Below are 18,278 nucleotides of genomic sequence, written 5' to 3' on the forward strand. Positions count from 1 at the left end.
AATCCTGTGGTTGTTGCTACTTAAGGGAGACACTGTGGCTGGCAGTGGTTATGGGGGGTTCTGTGGATATTGCTGGTTATCAGAGACGTAGCCTGAAGCTCCTGGGCCCCCATTTACCATCTATGATAATGGTGTCTTCTTATGTGGCTTTTGGGCCTCTCAGGCAACAGGAGCCGGATGGGACTACTACCTTTGCACCCCCTATAGCTATGCTCTTGCTGGTTTTGTGAATGGGTTATAGGGGGTTGCTGTGGTTGTTACGGGTTAGCGAAGGACTTTGGGGGGGTGTTAGGCGGGAGAGATTATGACATAAATTTTTTTATATATGCTATGCTCCTCTTTAAAGCGACCCTCCAGTCAAAAACTAAAATATTAACTATAAATGGCAAAATTATGGTTGACATACTTGATGGCTTCTCCTGCTTGTTTCTGGTTGCATTCCTGCGTTCCGGACCCCATTTTCTGGTATCCAAGATGGCCTCTGCTGTCTCAGACTTGCATATGGTGAGTGTTCTCTGCACGCACCCGCCCCCTCCACTGCTCTTGGATGGACCAGCGCTGATGACAATTTATTGCTCCCATTATTCCCAAAAATTTGTACAATATACTTTTTGAATTTTTTGAATTTTGATGACAATTGAAGACCTGGTACATTTGTAATTGATACATTGTGGCTCATATACTAAACACTTTTATACAGGGCTTAGCTATGGGGGTGCAGAGAGAGTTGCCCCCCTCCCCCGGGGAGGGCAGAATAGGGGGCACATTTACAGTAGCAGATTGTGTGGTAACATTTCTTTAGAGCTGTTTCTACCTAGAGGTTCTCTACCATTACAGGTGAGTTTTATATACTCTTCTACGACCACCTGATAATCCAGCAACTTTTGAAATGGCGACATAAAACTACAATAACTCCCAGAGGCGTAACTTGAGATTTATAGGCCCCAATGAAAAGTCTGTAACAGGACCCCCAAACTATCATGTGTCATTTATAATACTGGTCTCCTCATATGGAAGAGAGAACATTTGGATTTAGTCAGGCTCCAGGATCGGGTCAGACTACAACCTTTGCACTCCCCTTTTATACATTTAGTGACTGCAACTATTTCCTATGGGCCAAAAAGTTGCAAGTCTAGGAAATAATTTGGGCTTCAATATAACCATAAATATACAGTGATTTTACTCTAAAAATTGCGGTTCATCACAATAAATATACTCACCGAATATATATCATCACAATATAAATTATATAATCGCAATATAAAATATATCATCACAATATAAAATATATCATCACAATATAAAATATATCATCACAATATAAAATATATCATCCCAATATAAAATATATAATCACAATATAAAATATATCATCCCAATATAAAATATATCATCGCAATATAAAATATATCATCGCAATATAAAATATATAATCCCAATATAAAATATATAATCACAATATAAAATATATCATCACAATATAAAATATATCATCGCAATATAAAATATATCATCGCAATATAAAATATATCATCGCAATATAAAATATATCATCGCAATATAAAATATATAATCCCAATATAAAATATATCATCGCAATATAAAATATATCATCCCAATATAAAATATATCATCCCAATATAAAATATATCATCCCAATATAAAATATATCATCACAATATAAAATATATCATCCCAATATAAAATATATCATCCCAATATAAAATATATCATCGCAATATAAAATATATCATCGCAATATAAAATATATAATCCCAATATAAAATATATAATCACAATATAAAATATATCATCCCAATATAAAATATATAATCACAATATAAAATATATCATCGCAATATAAAATATATAATCACAATATAAAATATATAATCCCAATATAAAATATATCATCACAATATAAAATATATCATCGCAATATAAAATATATAATCCCAATATAAAATATATAATCACAATATAAAATATATAATCCCAATATAAAATATATCATCGCAATATAAAATATATCATCGCAATATAAAATATATAATCCCAATATAAAATATATAATCACAATATAAAATATATCATCCCAATATAAAATATATCATCGCAATATAAAATATATCATCGCAATATAAAATATATAATCCCAATATAAAATATATCATCCCAATATAAAATATATAATCGCAATATAAAATATATCATCGCAATATAAAATATATAATCCCAATATAAAATATATAATCACAATATAAAATATATCATCACAATATAAATTATATCATCGCAATATAAAATATATCATCGCAATATAAAATATATAATCCCAATATAAAATATATAATCACAATATAAAATATATCATCGCAATATAAAATATATCATCGCAATATAAAATATATCATCGCAATATAAAATATATAATCCCAATATAAAATATATCATCGCAATATAAAATATATCATCCCAATATAAAATATATCATCCCAATATAAAATATATCATCACAATATAAAATATATCATCACAATATAAAATATATCATCCCAATATAAAATATATCATCGCAATATAAAATATATCATCGCAATATAAAATATATCATCGCAATATAAAATATATCATCGCAATATAAAATATATAATCCCAATATAAAATATATAATCGCAATATAAAATATATCATCGCAATATAAAATATATAATCCCAATATAAAATATATAATCCCAATATAAAATATATAATCGCAATATAAAATATATCATCGCAATATAAATTATATCATCGCAATATAAAATATATCATCGCAATATAAAATATATAATCCCAATATAAAATATATCATCACAATATAAAATATATCATCCCAATATAAAATATATCATCGCAATATAAAATATATCATCGCAATATAAAATATATCATCCCAATATAAAATATATAATCGCAATATAAAATATATAATCCCAATATAAAATATATCATCCCAATATAAAATATATAATCGCAATATAAAATATATAATCCCAATATAAAATATATCATCGCAATATAAAATATATCATCACAATATAAAATATATCATCCCAATATAAAATATATAATCGCAATATAAAATATATCATCGCAATATAAAATATATCATCGCAATATAAAATATATCATCGCAATATAAAATATATAATGCCAATATAAAATATATCATCCCAATATAAAATATATAATCCCAATATAAAATATATCATCACAATATAAAATATATCATCGCAATATAAAATATATCATCGCAATATAAAATATATCATCGCAATATAAAATATATAATCCCAATATAAAATATATCATCGCAATATAAAATATATCATCGCAATATAAAATATATCATCGCAATATAAAATATATAATGCCAATATAAAATATATCATCGCAATCTAAAATATATCATCGCAATATAAAATATATAATCCCAATATAAAATATATCATCGCAATATAAAATATATCATCACAATATAAAATATATAATCCCAATATAAAATATATCATCCCAATATAAAATATATCATCGCATAATAAAATATATCATCACAATATAATCAATATACTCGCGAAAAATTTTACACCTTGACTTTTCCTCATTGGGAATAATAGGAGTTGCATCAATGTTTTCCGCAATTTTACTGCAATCAACTGCAATGATATGTCGCCACCATATGTAGACGCCATTGTGATATCATGGTGGTGAGCTGACGATGCCTCCCAAAATCTGAACACAAAAACAGAGCACTTTTTGATTTCGAGGAATTTTTTGTTTTCCTTCCGCCCAGATTCTCGGGCCTGTGCTCACGCATTTATTTCTACCTCATTGTGTTACTGGAAACCATTCCCCCGGGGCACCTGTGAAGTCTTAGAACTTGTATTACTAGTTTTGTGTGATTTTGCGTGTTGTGCAAAATTAGATTTGGACCTTCCCATCTCCGGTATTTAGCCGCTGGCGTCTTACAGAGAATTATAAGAGAACAGAACATTTCCTAGAAGAACAAAATCACAGGTCAAGCTCCTCGTCTACTGTACAAAGTCAAGACAAAAACTGTAAGTCGTTTCCGGCGATGTATATAGAATTTTCCGTACAATCTTAGCGCAGATACCAATGTGTTTTATTTTTGTTTTGCCTTTTTTTGTTTAGTGAAATAAGGCCTTATGCATTTCGCGTGCCGCTGTATGATGTCCCTGAACGGCGCCGTATGTACGGAGCTATTCCTCCATAGAAACAAAACTTCTAGGGGGTGGATATCTCTGTAATGCGGCGTCTGATGGAGCACGCAACATGCTTTACTATGAAGTCAGAGGCATACAGAGGTGCAGTATGGCCCCTATAGAATTTCATAGGTTCTGCATTATTACTTGGAGCCATTCTGTGCATGAGGATTCTGAGAGAACTTGAAAAAATGTAAATATTTTAACAGCCAGCATACCATTTTTATTTTTATTGTTATTTTATTATTGTTATTATTATTATCATCATCATTAATATTCTTTTTCATTAAAACGGAAATAAAAAATAAATTAAAAATAAAAATAAATTAAAATAAATGAAATAAATATTTCATAATAATTATTTTATTATAATAATAATTATTATTATTTCACTATTATTATTAATGTTATGCATTTTCTTATTAATTTATTATTATCATTTTATTATTTTGTTTTTAATATAACAATAGAATAAATGACTCTTATATTTACTCTTTACTCTCTTTTATTGAAAAAAATATTATTAATCATAATAATCTTACAATTAAGTGTACTCTAATAATATTATTATTAATAATGATAATAATAATAATAATAATAATAATAATAATAATAATCATTTATTAAAAAACAAATAAAAAGTAAATTTTAGTTTTAGTAAAATTATTTTCATTGTGATGTTTATTATTATTATTAAATATTTTTTATGAAATGATAAGTATAGAATAAATGCAGAGTAATTATTTTTTTATAATTATTATTATTATAGTTATTATCATTATTATTATAAATAATAAAACAAGAGAGGAGCAAATCGGTTAGAATTTGCTTTGCTCACTGTCACATATGTACGCAGCCGTAATTACGCCAATGCAATAGAGGCTGAAATACGGATCCTTATTTGATCTTTTTAGCCTCCATTGTCTTACGTGTGTGAAATACTGAGATTTGCTCACCTGTAACTATGTTTATAATGCTGATTATTTATATTATATTTATATTATTATTTATAATCTTACTATGATTAGTATCCCCTATAGGGAAGGACAGAGACGACAGACAGAGGGACCCTGTGCAAGAACAGCATATGGGCCCCTTGCTGTTTAATAGCTCATCATAGAGAACCCCCTTATTATGTCCCGCTAACAATACACTGGCTACTCTGAGCCATGAAACTCATTAGATCAGTCCCTTCCATGTAATTTAATAAGCCACAGGCAGCTATTTTTACAGTGGTAATGGGCACCATAACTACGGTGTGTCTGTCTATGTCTCCCTGTGAACAACACATCTGGTTTCCTTGATTTAGACCCATGCAATGTGGCTGCATTGACATAATAGCAAATGGTAGACTGTGGACTGTAGACTATGGACTGTAGACTGTGAACTATAGACTGGAGATGGAAGACTATTGACTGTAGCCTGTGGACTGTAGACTATGGACTGTGAGCTATAGACTGGAGATGGAAGACTATGGACTGTAGACTGTGAAATGTAGACTGGGGACTATAGACTTGGCACTGTAGACTGAAAACTGTGGACTGTAGACTGTAGCCTGTGAACTGTAGACTGTATACTTTGGACTGTATACTGTAGACTAGACTGTATACTGTAGACTAGACTGTATACTGTGGACAGTAGACTGTATACTGTGGACTGTCGACTGTGGACTTTGGGCTCTGGACTGTAGACTCTGGACTGTAGACTGTAGAATGAAGACTATTGACTGGACTGTAGCATGTAGACTGTGGACGATAGATTCTGGACTGTCGAGTCTAGACTGTAGACTGTGGACTGTGGACTGTGGACTGTAGACTGTGGACTGTAGACTGTGGACTGTAGACTGTGGACTGAAGACTGTGGACTGAAGACTCTGTACTATAGAATCTGAACTTTGGACTGTAGACTGGACTCTAGACTGTGGACTCCAGACTGTGGACTATAGACTACGGACTATAGACTAGGGACTGTAGACTGTGGACTGTAGACTGTGGACTGAAGACTGTGGACTGAAGACTGTGGACTGAAGACTCTGTACTATAGAATCTGAACTTTGGACTGTAGACTGGACTGAAGACTGTGCACTCTACACTGTGAACTCTAGACTGTGGACTATAGACTAGGGACTGTAGACTGGGGACTCTAGACTGTGAACTGTAGCCTGTGGACTGAATACTGTGGAATGTGGACTGTAGACTGGGGACTGTAGACTGTGCACTGGGGAAGACAGCTCACATATTACGATGGGAACGGGAGATGGGTTCGACGTTTTCCATGGCACAATGGATGAAAGCTTCTAGTTGGATTACTCGTCACTCCAAATGTGTTAACCATATTGAACTCACCCGTAAAATCCACATGAGATGGTACCTAACTCCTTCCAGATGTGCACACATATTCCAAGGCAGTTCTAATGGCTGCTGGAGAGGATGTGGTTCCCTGGGTTCCACGTTGCATATGTGGTGGTCCTGCCCTAGGGTGGGGGTACTGTGGAGGGAGGTATTTCGCCTCATTCTTGAAATTATAGGAGAACCTATGATGTTCTGCCCAGAATTGGCTATTTTAGACATTGGCTTGGAAGACATAATGGCGGAGCATCGGGTACTGATACACCATGTTTTCATTGCTGCTAGAATGGCAATAGCTAAGTCATGGAAATCAACTATCTCCCCTTCTTTATCGGAGGTGATAGGCAGGGTAAATATAGCATGTCATCATGAATCCATGCTTTTACAATCTCCCTCTGGGTATGCGAAGAATTCACGGTATTGGGAGCTTTGGGTAAATTCGAAGTATTACACTTAAGTGCAGAAAGATCGCTGGCAATATGACATATTTAATATTAACATTGGTTTGAAAATGGCATAGTAAAGTTCTTACGTTCTTTTGTTGTTGTTTTCTGGTTATGATTATGTATATCCTTCAATGACATATCACATGTATGTATTATTGTACGCAGGTCCATGTTCTGGGACCAAGGATGGTTTTCTTTATTGTTTGAAAAAAAGTTGTAAAAATTTTTTCAATAAAAATTTATTGATTTAAAAAATAATTATCTGATTTAATGGTAAAGACAAAATATGTTGTTGCCATCTTGCAATTCACTAAATTCCTAGTTGATTTCTATCATTCTGATTTTATGGTAGAAACTACTGTAGAAATTCTATAATCGTAGACATTTACAAGTCTAAAAAATAGCTGCAAGCAAATATGATCAAGCCTTATCATATGGCTATAAAATATCTAACTTCTTTGCTGCTATAAGTTTATGTGCCCTCAGGTAAGAGCTTTGTCTTCTTGACATTGAATACAAGTCACTGTAACTATTTACCTAATACATACTTTATCCCTTTTCCTTTGCCCATTGGGCGGTCCTGGGATGGTGGAGGGTCTGGTGGCATGAACCTGTCAGAAATAATGGTTAATAACCAAGAGCCAAGAGGTCAGGGAACTGTTAATAACAGATACATGTGACAGTCTCTCATCGTGGGCGACATACTTTACAGTACTATATGTGCAGATGTACAGCGCCCTGGTCGGTTAGAACCACCTTTCCTCATAATTTTATTTAATTTAAATAAATAAGTCCTATGTCCTGTGCTGATTTAGATCTTTATAGGGGTCCAAATCCCCTGCATCTCTTCATACAGTAATAGTTACAATTTCAGCTACATACAGCCACCACTAGGGGGAGCTCTCTGCATACAGATTTTTTTTAATTTTTTTAATTGAATTTGATCTATTTTATGTAAGCTCCATAGCTCCCCCTAGTGGTCGCTACAGGAACACACAATTACATAAATTAAAGGGTTTCCCACTATGACACATTATGGCGTATTGAAGAGACTTCTTGTTTGAAAAATCTTCTGTTGGACCGTTAGGCGGCGCATATACTTTTCTTGCACAGGGGCCTTCTACTGTCTATGTCCACCCCTGATTAAAGGAACACTCTGGGTAAAACTGATATATTATATTATGTCTAGTGAGGAGGTCCAAGAGCAAGACAGAATGAATCTCTTGTCATTACACCGACCCCTCAGAACCTCCATAGTCTAACACAGTGTAGCACTTTTGTCTGGAGTGTTCACATTTGTGTACGGTGCCTAAAATAAGATGGAAAAAGTTTTTTCCTTCTCAAAACAATGAACCCTTAGGCGGAACCTGAAGGACCCTATTATAAGCCAATGGAGTCCATTGTTTGCCGCTGGTATCTGTTTTGCGATGGATCCGGCAATGTGTCGCGTCTTCCGTTATAAACAGAAACCAGGATGCAGATGTGAACCAAAACCTAAATGTGACATTCAATAAAACAGCAGCAAAAGTCAAATAAAAATAATCCAGAAACATCACATAGAGAACCTGTATAACATTATGTCCATGTATTATCTCCATTTTCAAAGCAAGCTTGAGCCACTCGGGGTCACACATCTCTCCGAAGATGGGCACGCTGGAAAATCCGCAGAAGTTTTACAAGCAGGATTTCAAAATTGTAAAAGACTTACACCTGAAGAAGGGCGTCCTATTTACCGATGAATCGTTCCCAGCGAACATGAACAGTATTGGTTTGCGCCTTCAGAATGAGTTTAATACTCACAAAATAGTATGGAGGAGACCACCGGTAAGTCGTGTCTGTGTATTATGCAGTAAAGTGGTATTAGAAATGAGTGAGAACTCATGGGTACCATGTCTGCACTATGGAAACCAGTGCTTCTATAATGCACAGACATATTACAATCCCATTTAACGTCAAGAGGCACCAAGCCTAAAGGGGCTCTACAGGATTCTAAAAATGCTGTTTTCTCCGTGTCCATGGGTTGTGTCTGATATTGCAGTTCAGCTCTATTGAAAAGAATGGGACTGAGCTGCAATACCACACACAACCTGCGAACAGGTATGGGACTGTTTTTGGAACCCGAACAGTTATGCTGAGATGCCGTGATGCAATGCAATATGCAGCGTTGCATTCTAAGAGGTTTCATGCCTTTTATCAGAATAGGTGTCCAGGGTGTGACGGGAACTAAAAAAAAGTGCCTTTTAATTTTGTTTTATAGTTTGCATCTAGATATAATCTATATAAAAATGTAAGTAACTTTGACAATACTTTGGTTTATTTATATTGTACTCATCCTGAGTAACAGCGAGTATTATACTCCAGAGCTGCAGTCACTATTGTGCTGGTGGAGTCACTGTGTACATACATTACATTACTTATCCTGTACTGATCCTGAGTTACATCCTGTATTATACTCCAGAGCTGCACTCACTATTCTGCTGGTGGAGTCACTGTGTACATACATTACATTACTTATCCTGTGCTGATCCTGAGTTACATCCTGTATTATACTCCAGAGCTGCAGTCACTATTCTGCTGGTGGAGTCACTGTGTACATACATTACATTACTTATCCTGTACTGATCCTGAGTTACATCCTGTATTATACTCCAGAGCGACACTCACTATTCTGCTGGTGGAGTCACTGTGTACATACATTACATTACTTATCCTGTACTGAAACTGAGTTACATCCTGTATTATACTCCAGAGCTGCAGTCACTATTCTGCTGGTGGAGTCACTGTGTACATACATTACATTACTTATCCTGTACTGATCCTGAGTTACATCCTGTATTATACTCCAGAGCTGCACTCACTATTCTGCTGGTGGAGTCACTGTGTACATACATTAAATTACTTATCCTGTACTGATCCTGAGTTACATCCTGTATTATACCCCAGAGCTGCACTCACTATTCTGCTGGTGGAGTCACTGTGTACATACATTACTTATCCTGTACTGATCCCGAGTTACATCCTGTATTATACTCCAGAGCTCCACTCACTATTCTGCTGGTGGAGTCACTGTGTACATACATTACATTACTTATCCTGTACTGATCCTGAGTTACATCCTGTATTATACTCCAGAGCTGCACTCACTATTCTGCTGGTGGAGTCACTGTGTACATACATTACATTACTTATCCTGTGCTGATCCTGAGTTATATCCTGTATTATACTCCAGAGCTGTACTAACTATTCTGCTGGTGGAGTCACTGTGTACATATATTACTTATCCTGTACTGAGCCTGAGTTACATCCTGTATTATACTCCAGAGCTGCACTCACTATTCTGCCGGAGGAGTCACTGTGTAAATACATGACATTACTTGTCCTCTACTGATTTTGAGTTGCATCCTGTATTATAATCCGGAGCTGCACTCACTATTCTGTAAATTGAAGCCGGGAGACACACCACATACATCCAAATTGAGTTCCTATTATGCAATACACTTGGTTGCATTGGATTCTAGGAGATTATGCATCTCAGTATTCCTATTAGCAGCACACTATATCTGCACGGTTTACTGGAAAATGTAAGATCAGAGCTAAGCATATTCTGAATTCAGCTCTGGATGTGTCTGTATAATAAAACTTTATGTAACCCAAGATCCATAGTGTAAAACCAATGTAATAATCTTTATATAATCTGGTTCATAACAAGATGGAGGCTGTAAACTGTTGTTAAAAGGTGAATCTACTGTGCCGTACATATCTTTACAGTCACAGCTCCATTTTTCCGATACAGAGTTCCAAATCCCCTGTCTAGAAATAGATTTACATGATACCATTCTGTCTACCTACAGCCCCCACTAGAGGGAGCTGAGGAGTTCATTACTGTTTAGCTCCCTCTAGTGGTAGCTGAAAGCCGATAGAATTTTATCATTTCACTCTGTGTCTGTATAGGGAATTTGAAGCACTATATGAAAGGAACAAATGAAGTTAAAAAGTGGACATCTGCTTTAGGGGTTGGATGAAGTACTAATAGTTTCCTCTCTTATGCAGGACATATGTAAAGATCCGCACTTTATTGTGGGTGGAACCAGCTTATTTGACATTTTGCAGAGTCGACTCGGTAAGAATTGATTTGGAGTCTTTTAGTACAGCTGGGCTGTATAAGAAAGTGGAGATGGGGAGATTCTGCTACATTGTTCCGTAAGATAGAAGGGTTAATTACATTATAACCATATGGGGCCAAGAATCCGGCATTGACTTCTGTTTGTACTTCTAGAGATTTTCATCTTTCGGTGTAGATCTCCAGAGTCCAAACTTTCTTGGGATCCAGTGGCTAATTTTACAATAAATAAAAATACTGTCCATGTCAGAGGCAGAGGTGAGCGTGGACAGGATGGATCACCAGATCATTAATGATCTATTTCACAGGTGATTGCTGGGTATTATCCGCTACCGGATCTGTTACCTTGAAACCCCGACTACTGGAAAACATCATGCCGGCAGATCAACGATACAGCAAATGCTATGCTGGAATCTTCCATTTTAAAGTAAGAATGATTTTTTATTTTACTGGTTAATGTATTAAGATTATATTATCGATATTCAGAAACCCCCAAAATACCCATCAGACATTAATATGGAGCAATCGATATACCAAGGAACGATGCCACCCTACCTTGAATTTCCACATCTTCGATACGAGATGCCAATAATCATTGTCAAAAAATGAAGAAAGAAACGTGGACCTCACATCCACAATATTAATTAATAAACATGAGGTTCTTTGTTAACATTTTGATCAAATTGTATAAGCCCACTTGCCACTTCATGGCGACCTCTTTTAAGTGGGTCCCTACTCTTGTGGTTGCAGAGCCGAGGTGGCTTTGCCTGACAGCAGGGGTGCTTCAGGGCCTCTGGTTTGCCCCCTCTGCGGGTGCGGTGTTGTGGTGGCGGATGCTGCTACGCGGTGCTGCAACCAATAGAGTAGGGACCCACTTAAAAGAGGTCGCCATGAAGTGGCAAGTGGGCTTATACAATTTGATCAAAATGTTAACAAAGAACCTCATGTTTATTGATTAATATTATGGAGATGCGGTCCAAGTTCCTTTCTTCAATTTGAGTATATCCAATAATCATTGTGTTGCTAACTTTTCCAAACCTGTATAATAACGATAAATTACTATGTGACGATAAGCTTACATATCAGACTTTGTAACCCATGGGTCAAATTCTTCATGACAATATTTCTTGCCAGGATGTTTAAGACATGAATTATAAAAGAAGATGCAGAAAGCTGTTTTACTGTCAAAATTTGGAATTGTTTTGTGACAATGTCTACTACGTAGCCGGCCTGGACTCAATAAATTCCAGCAGCCTGTTATTCTTTATTACCCATCTGCAAGTTCTCTGTATTTGTTCGGGAACGTTTTTCAGTTACTAAAAACACAGTATCTAAATTGAGGCAGAAGAAGAGATGGAGGGGAGAGGAGGGGGATGAAGCTGCATTCACTCATGCTGTGAGAGGGGAGGGGGAGCATTTGATTGGCGAGAGCACACAGGAAACTTCTCCAGTTACAGATAGAAATAGTGGCACTATTCCACTCACGGCTTCCGCGCCAAAACTAGGCGGTGGGGAAAGATGCTCACTGATGTAACGACACGGCTGGTGCTCTGCTCGATAGTAGCAATTTCAAAACTGGTATGTGTGTAGAGGAAAAAAAGGCGCCACTCACACAGTAAGTTGCCTTGAAAAAATTCCCTTTGCGTATCACAGCGGGAGAATGTAGGACTGAACACAAGGCGACGGCAATTTCGCGTGGAGCACGCTTTGTCTTTGGGAAAGCTAGGTGACACCCATCATGGTCATTATGACATCTGCCACATTGGTCGTCACCCAGCCCTAGTACTGCAATGATACAAAGGGAAGTAAATGGATATTTTGTTGAGAATATATTGATTGTAATGTGTGATCTGTGTGTTGTTTCCAGTTATGGCACCTCGGCGAGTGGATGGATATTGTGATAGATGACATGCTGCCGTTTCTGGATGGGAAGTATTTGTCGGTTCAGCCATCGTGCAAAAATGAATTCTGGCCTTGCCTTCTCGAGAAAGCATATGCAAAGTAATTCTCCATCTTCTCATTAACCTGATAAATGACGGGAGCTTATGAATGAAAAAAGTGCATCATTACCCATGAGCCTTCATAAAGTGCGGAAAACTTGAGGGCATCATGGGCCACCTGGTCACTTTCAAAATCAACTTGCGGCAAAACATGGATACCCATCATTCCTTGAGGCTCTGCGGCTCCATGAGAGACTGTATTCTTCAGTATGGAGACATTGACCCTAGCTCCCCCCAACAAATGTTTTCCTCCTTAGTGTAGGAACACCTAGATTTTTTGATTACTGCCCCATGGGAAGCCATTGTTTCTTGTTTGGCCTCAGTGCTCAGAAATGTTCGAAGCCTGTACAGTTGTATCACAGAATGCCTACGAGTCTGTATTCTGTCCTAGAAGTCATACTTCTGCAGAAGAATAGCTCTGTAATACAATATGTGTTGGAACATACAATAATTTTTTTCTAATGGATACATAAGAAAACGCGAGAAAAAACTTTTTGGCTTTTTTCTTTAATAATATTTTTTGTTGTTTATTTTTTTCAAAATAACTTTAAATGCTCAAGTATGATTTTTTTTAGATAGGAAAAGTCAATTTAAAGTTGCTAATCTGAGTGGTTCTCAACTCAACCCGTATACAGCCCCTAGACACAAATGCCTTACCTCACAGAACTAAAGAGCTATAGTTCCCTTGTATAAAAGTTACTAAAATCAATTTGTTTATTGTTGTTTTTTTTTAGATTTCTAGGTTCATACCAGAATTTACACTGGGGTGACCCTGCCGAAGCCTTCATGAACTTGACTGGTGGGCTAACCATGACTTTTGATCTAAAGAGCACTGAGGCCCACAATTATTGGAACATGGTTAGCTTGGCAAGTCGAGACACATTGATGGCCTGTATCAATGACAAACAGGTAATGGATTGTGTGGGACTCTAGCAAATATATGCTAGGTCTGGGCAATGTCCCTATAGTGACCCCTGTTTCCAATTTCCTTTATTGCCCAATGGCCCAAGACGCATACAAAAACACCAGATTACTAGGGGAGGTCATGGGAGATCAGCATTGTGGATAAATAGAAAAGGCCAAACTTGGATTGAATTATTTTGAGGTTTGTTAGTAGCAGTGACCATCCTAACCCCTGTCCCTATTACACTGACTATACGGGAAATGCTAGAAGAGTTGTTTTTTTTTTAAATAATAAGGAAAACCCATTTTGGAAGGGAGTGCAGAAGTGGACAAGAAAGTGTCAAAAGCTCTGATACAGCTTCAGATCCTTTTGTTCCCTTGAAACAGCCATTGAGTAACATGACAAAATCCTAGCTGCCTGCAGCCGCCACCAGGGGGCGCTCACAGAAAAATAAATCTGTCTTCAGTGAGCTCCCACTAGTGGCGGCTGCAGGTGGCCAGAATTATATCCTTTGACTCCATGGCTGCGTGACAGGAAGCATGAGTTTTGGATACCAGAAAAACAGAACTCAAACCCCTGTAAAGATAAAGAAATTTCTCAGCTCAGAATTATGGACCTAAAAATCTGCTTTAATTATTATTTTACGGACTATTTTCTGATAAGGGTATTGGATAAATAGTTTTAAAATAATTAAAGGCTTGAATTATAAATCAGGTAGGTGTTATTCCTTGGAAATCCGACATACCTGCCATGAACTGGACCATCAATGGGTGTGGTTTATGCAAATTTTTTCAAAAGGGTTGCTTCTAGGGCTTTTTAGGCAAATCATGGGCAGGGTTTAAAAATGTGTGATTCCTCTATATTAACTAAGGCTGATTGAGAAACGTGGAGCACAGGGATGTTACTCTATCGATCAGTACAAAAATGAAACCTCTTTGGAAATCTCCCTAAGTTGGTTAGAAAGAGGTACATGTACAATGCTGAGCTCTGACGGCTTATAACAAAGATGTATAGACTTGAATTTTACAGACCTGGAATCCCCCTACATCTTCATTGTATTCTTGGGTAAAGGGAAAGTTCTTAAAAGGTAGTTCTATTTTATTCTGAACCCAATTTTTAATTGTCATCTTCTTTTTTGTAGGATCCTACATCCAAAAATCGACATATAAGGCCGGTAAGACCCATTCGTTTATTTGTCTTTAAAAGGAATAATTTATAGTAAAAATAAATATTCTGTATTATTGTATGGCAAGTAATGCTTAATTTCTCCTGTGGTGGCACTGCAGGAGAATTGCTGCCAGGTTCCTCCCTAGAGTACAACTAATCGCTGGGAGTCCAAGCAGCGGGACACTCTATGATTAGCATATCTTAAGGGGTCCTTGCTAAAAAAAATATATTGACCAAAGCAAAGAACTTTTTAACTGTATTTTTTTTTTCTACGAACAAACCTTACGTACTGTTTAACTTGACGGACTTAGGTCTTATATCAATCATATTAATGCTGTAACTCTGTACCTTACAGAGGGTTAATGCAGGCAACCGGAGGGACAGTGGCCTCAACAATGTAAGTAGACCACCTAATTATATGACCCTAAGTGAAAAACACCTCAGATTAGTGGTCGGCATCCAAAAACTTGAAGGGATATTCCAGGAATACCCATCTTTAGGATAGGTCGTTAATGTGTGATCTGTGGGGGTCCGTGGTGAATTGGTACAATACAATAAGTAGTTGCAAAGATTAATTTGCGCTTCAACTTTCTGCTTTAATTAGCTATCGATATGTTATTGTTTTCTGTATTCCCGGCAGAATCACCCAGAACACTTGCTGATAGACAACGCCCCTGAGGAACTCCATAGATATAATGTCGCAGAGAGTGGAGAGGTAAGTCATGTAGATGTGTTGATGGTATATGGGGAGAGGCTTGTGATCACAGGTGCGCCAAATATTGCTTTATTACTATTAATCCCGACCTATTCGTTTAATAATAGGTCAGCAGCTCAGGGGATATATAACGTATATCTCTTTAAGTCACTCTTGGAATGTACTGGAATGTAAGCTGATTAAGTGGTCGATAAACGGACCAGCTGACCCCTCAATAGGCCACATAAAGATAGCAATAATCCACAAGTGCACAGGTCACTGCCTCCCACAAAATTAGCGCACTCCTCTCCTGAAATACTCTGTACTGATGGGGACCCTGTGCCAAGTGTGTGACATCCCACTTGTCTTCATTCCCCCTCTCACTTCATGACACTGCTCCTTTCACACGTAGCTCCAACCTTACTAACATTATCACGTGAGAGAAAAGGTCACTGCATGCCGTAAAATCAGCACACTCCTCTCCTGCTGCTAGGTTGCTTGGCTATTCCATTGTCTTTCTCTGCCTGCTTTGGTGCACCAGAATCATTGCTAGGCTTTTCTTTGCCATGGGATGAGAATCAGTTTGCTGCCCTAGCCCTGTATTCAATTTGTTCAAGGCAGTGGCTTGTTGGTGCCCCCTCCTGGCACCCAACACATTCAGCACCATACCCCTTTCTCCCCAGCTTCGCCCCTGTGGTAAAAACGGGCAAACGGGAGCTGAATAGAGTTAACCTCTTCTTAGAATATCCAGAATTTGACACATTAATTAATCTATGACTTTATTTTTCCAGAGAGCTTATACAGACGACTGGAAGAGCAACATGCTGGGCGATGTAAGTAAGGGATGGAGAAATGAGGTGGGATACATGGGGTAAGGGAGAACCCATTACAACAACTCTCTGCGCCAAGTACTCTTTGCATGCTTACCAACAATTAAATCTCAAATCACGGGGCATTTTTAAGTCCGCCCTAATTACGCCTGGAAAAGTCTTTAAAAAAGTCAGAAACGTCCCTTTAATGCAAAATTTCCATAATCCCTGCCCTATGGTCCACCACCGACCCTCTGATAGGGTTAGGGTTAGTCCAGCATGTATATGTATATACATATGTATACAATGATGTTTAAAAAACTTTTAAATGTATTTCCTTCAAACAACAGCCAGAATAATATTTTTGATGCTGAAGGAAATATTAGCCCTTCCTCTACAGCAATCATTTGATCCAATAGAGCTGGGCCCGAGAAAAAAAGACCCAGGGCTAGTCCCAAGTGTATGTGGGCCAGTGAGCGACAGAACCACAGTGATCCCCCTTGTTTACAGAACTCTTGATATAACCAGCACAGAGCATGTTGACGTGGGCCCACCAGAGCCCGGTGGGCCCTGGCATCGGCCTAGGTGTGGCCGGCGCTAGTAAGACCAGAAAGTAAAGAGAAATATTTATCATAGATGAATCCATCCCAATGGATAACTGTTCTGTCTGTTCCCACCAGAAACTCCCAGAAAATGATCTCCAGGACACTGGCCTCGTGGAACGCCATGCCTATTCTATAACAAACTACGCAAAGGTAACTAATGAACACCTGGATAATGATTATAAAACAGGGGTACAGGCAATGAAAAATCTATTTGTCCTCAAGGTTAAAATTGTCCTTACAGAAGTTAAGGCATTAACATTTATAGAATTTGATTCTCGGATTGTACTGATTCTCCTTGTGGAGATTCAGCTGGTGTAGGGAGTATTACAGGCAATGCTCCCTGGGAAAATTATGCAAATTAACTCTACTCCAGAAGGAAGAAAACTGTCTCTCTAGTGCCACCTATAGGTATCTACCTTATATGTTAATGTTCCAGGAAGCACTTCGCAAGGAGAATCAGTACCAGTATCTCACTCAGCTCCTACTTTGTACTGAGGAGCAACTACTCCGAAACAGTACTGTCTACTGATAGGTGTATCTGGATTGTCTGGTAACCCCAGTCATGGGGTGACGTACAGGCTAGTTACCTACAAGGGCACTAGAGAGAATGCCTCATTTATTTTTTCCAATATCATTGGGTATATGTGTTTGTGAGGCAATCAGGTGAACCCACAGATAATTGATAGTAGGACATCACTATACACTCAGGGCTGGATTTATCATTTGGCCCAAGAGGCCCATGTCTGGGGGTGGTTCTGTAGGAAAGGGCACCTGGACATCAGGGATCTGGCCAGATTATAGTACATGCAATGGAAGGTTGGTTACCAGACTCTGGTATTGATGAATAGGAATTACAGATCTGTCAACAGCAGCTTGTTGATGGTTTACAGATTTATTTTTCAAAACTGAAAAATAAGTAA

The 18,278-nt window shown here is 37.2% G+C and overlaps 1 protein-coding gene across 1 annotated transcript in view; it reads left to right on the forward strand.

The window, feature by feature from the left end:
• The first annotated feature begins 474 nt into the window (after nucleotides 1–474).
• Nucleotides 475–18,278, forward strand: part of LOC142760578 (calpain-13-like) — a 43,787-nt gene continuing 25,983 nt past the window's right edge. The window contains exons 1-9 of the mRNA XM_075863767.1: nucleotides 475–504; nucleotides 8,620–8,883; nucleotides 11,110–11,179; nucleotides 11,488–11,606; nucleotides 13,047–13,180; nucleotides 13,914–14,088; nucleotides 15,225–15,257; nucleotides 15,606–15,647; nucleotides 17,434–17,508. Coding sequence (XP_075719882.1) covers nucleotides 475–504; nucleotides 8,620–8,883; nucleotides 11,110–11,179; nucleotides 11,488–11,606; nucleotides 13,047–13,180; nucleotides 13,914–14,088; nucleotides 15,225–15,257; nucleotides 15,606–15,647; nucleotides 17,434–17,508 — 942 coding nt within the window. The remainder of the gene's footprint in view (nucleotides 505–8,619; nucleotides 8,884–11,109; nucleotides 11,180–11,487; nucleotides 11,607–13,046; nucleotides 13,181–13,913; nucleotides 14,089–15,224; nucleotides 15,258–15,605; nucleotides 15,648–17,433; nucleotides 17,509–18,278) is intronic.

This window comes from Rhinoderma darwinii, chromosome 4 (genome assembly GCF_050947455.1).
Source record: "Rhinoderma darwinii isolate aRhiDar2 chromosome 4, aRhiDar2.hap1, whole genome shotgun sequence".
Lineage (NCBI taxonomy): Eukaryota > Metazoa > Chordata > Amphibia > Anura > Rhinodermatidae > Rhinoderma > Rhinoderma darwinii.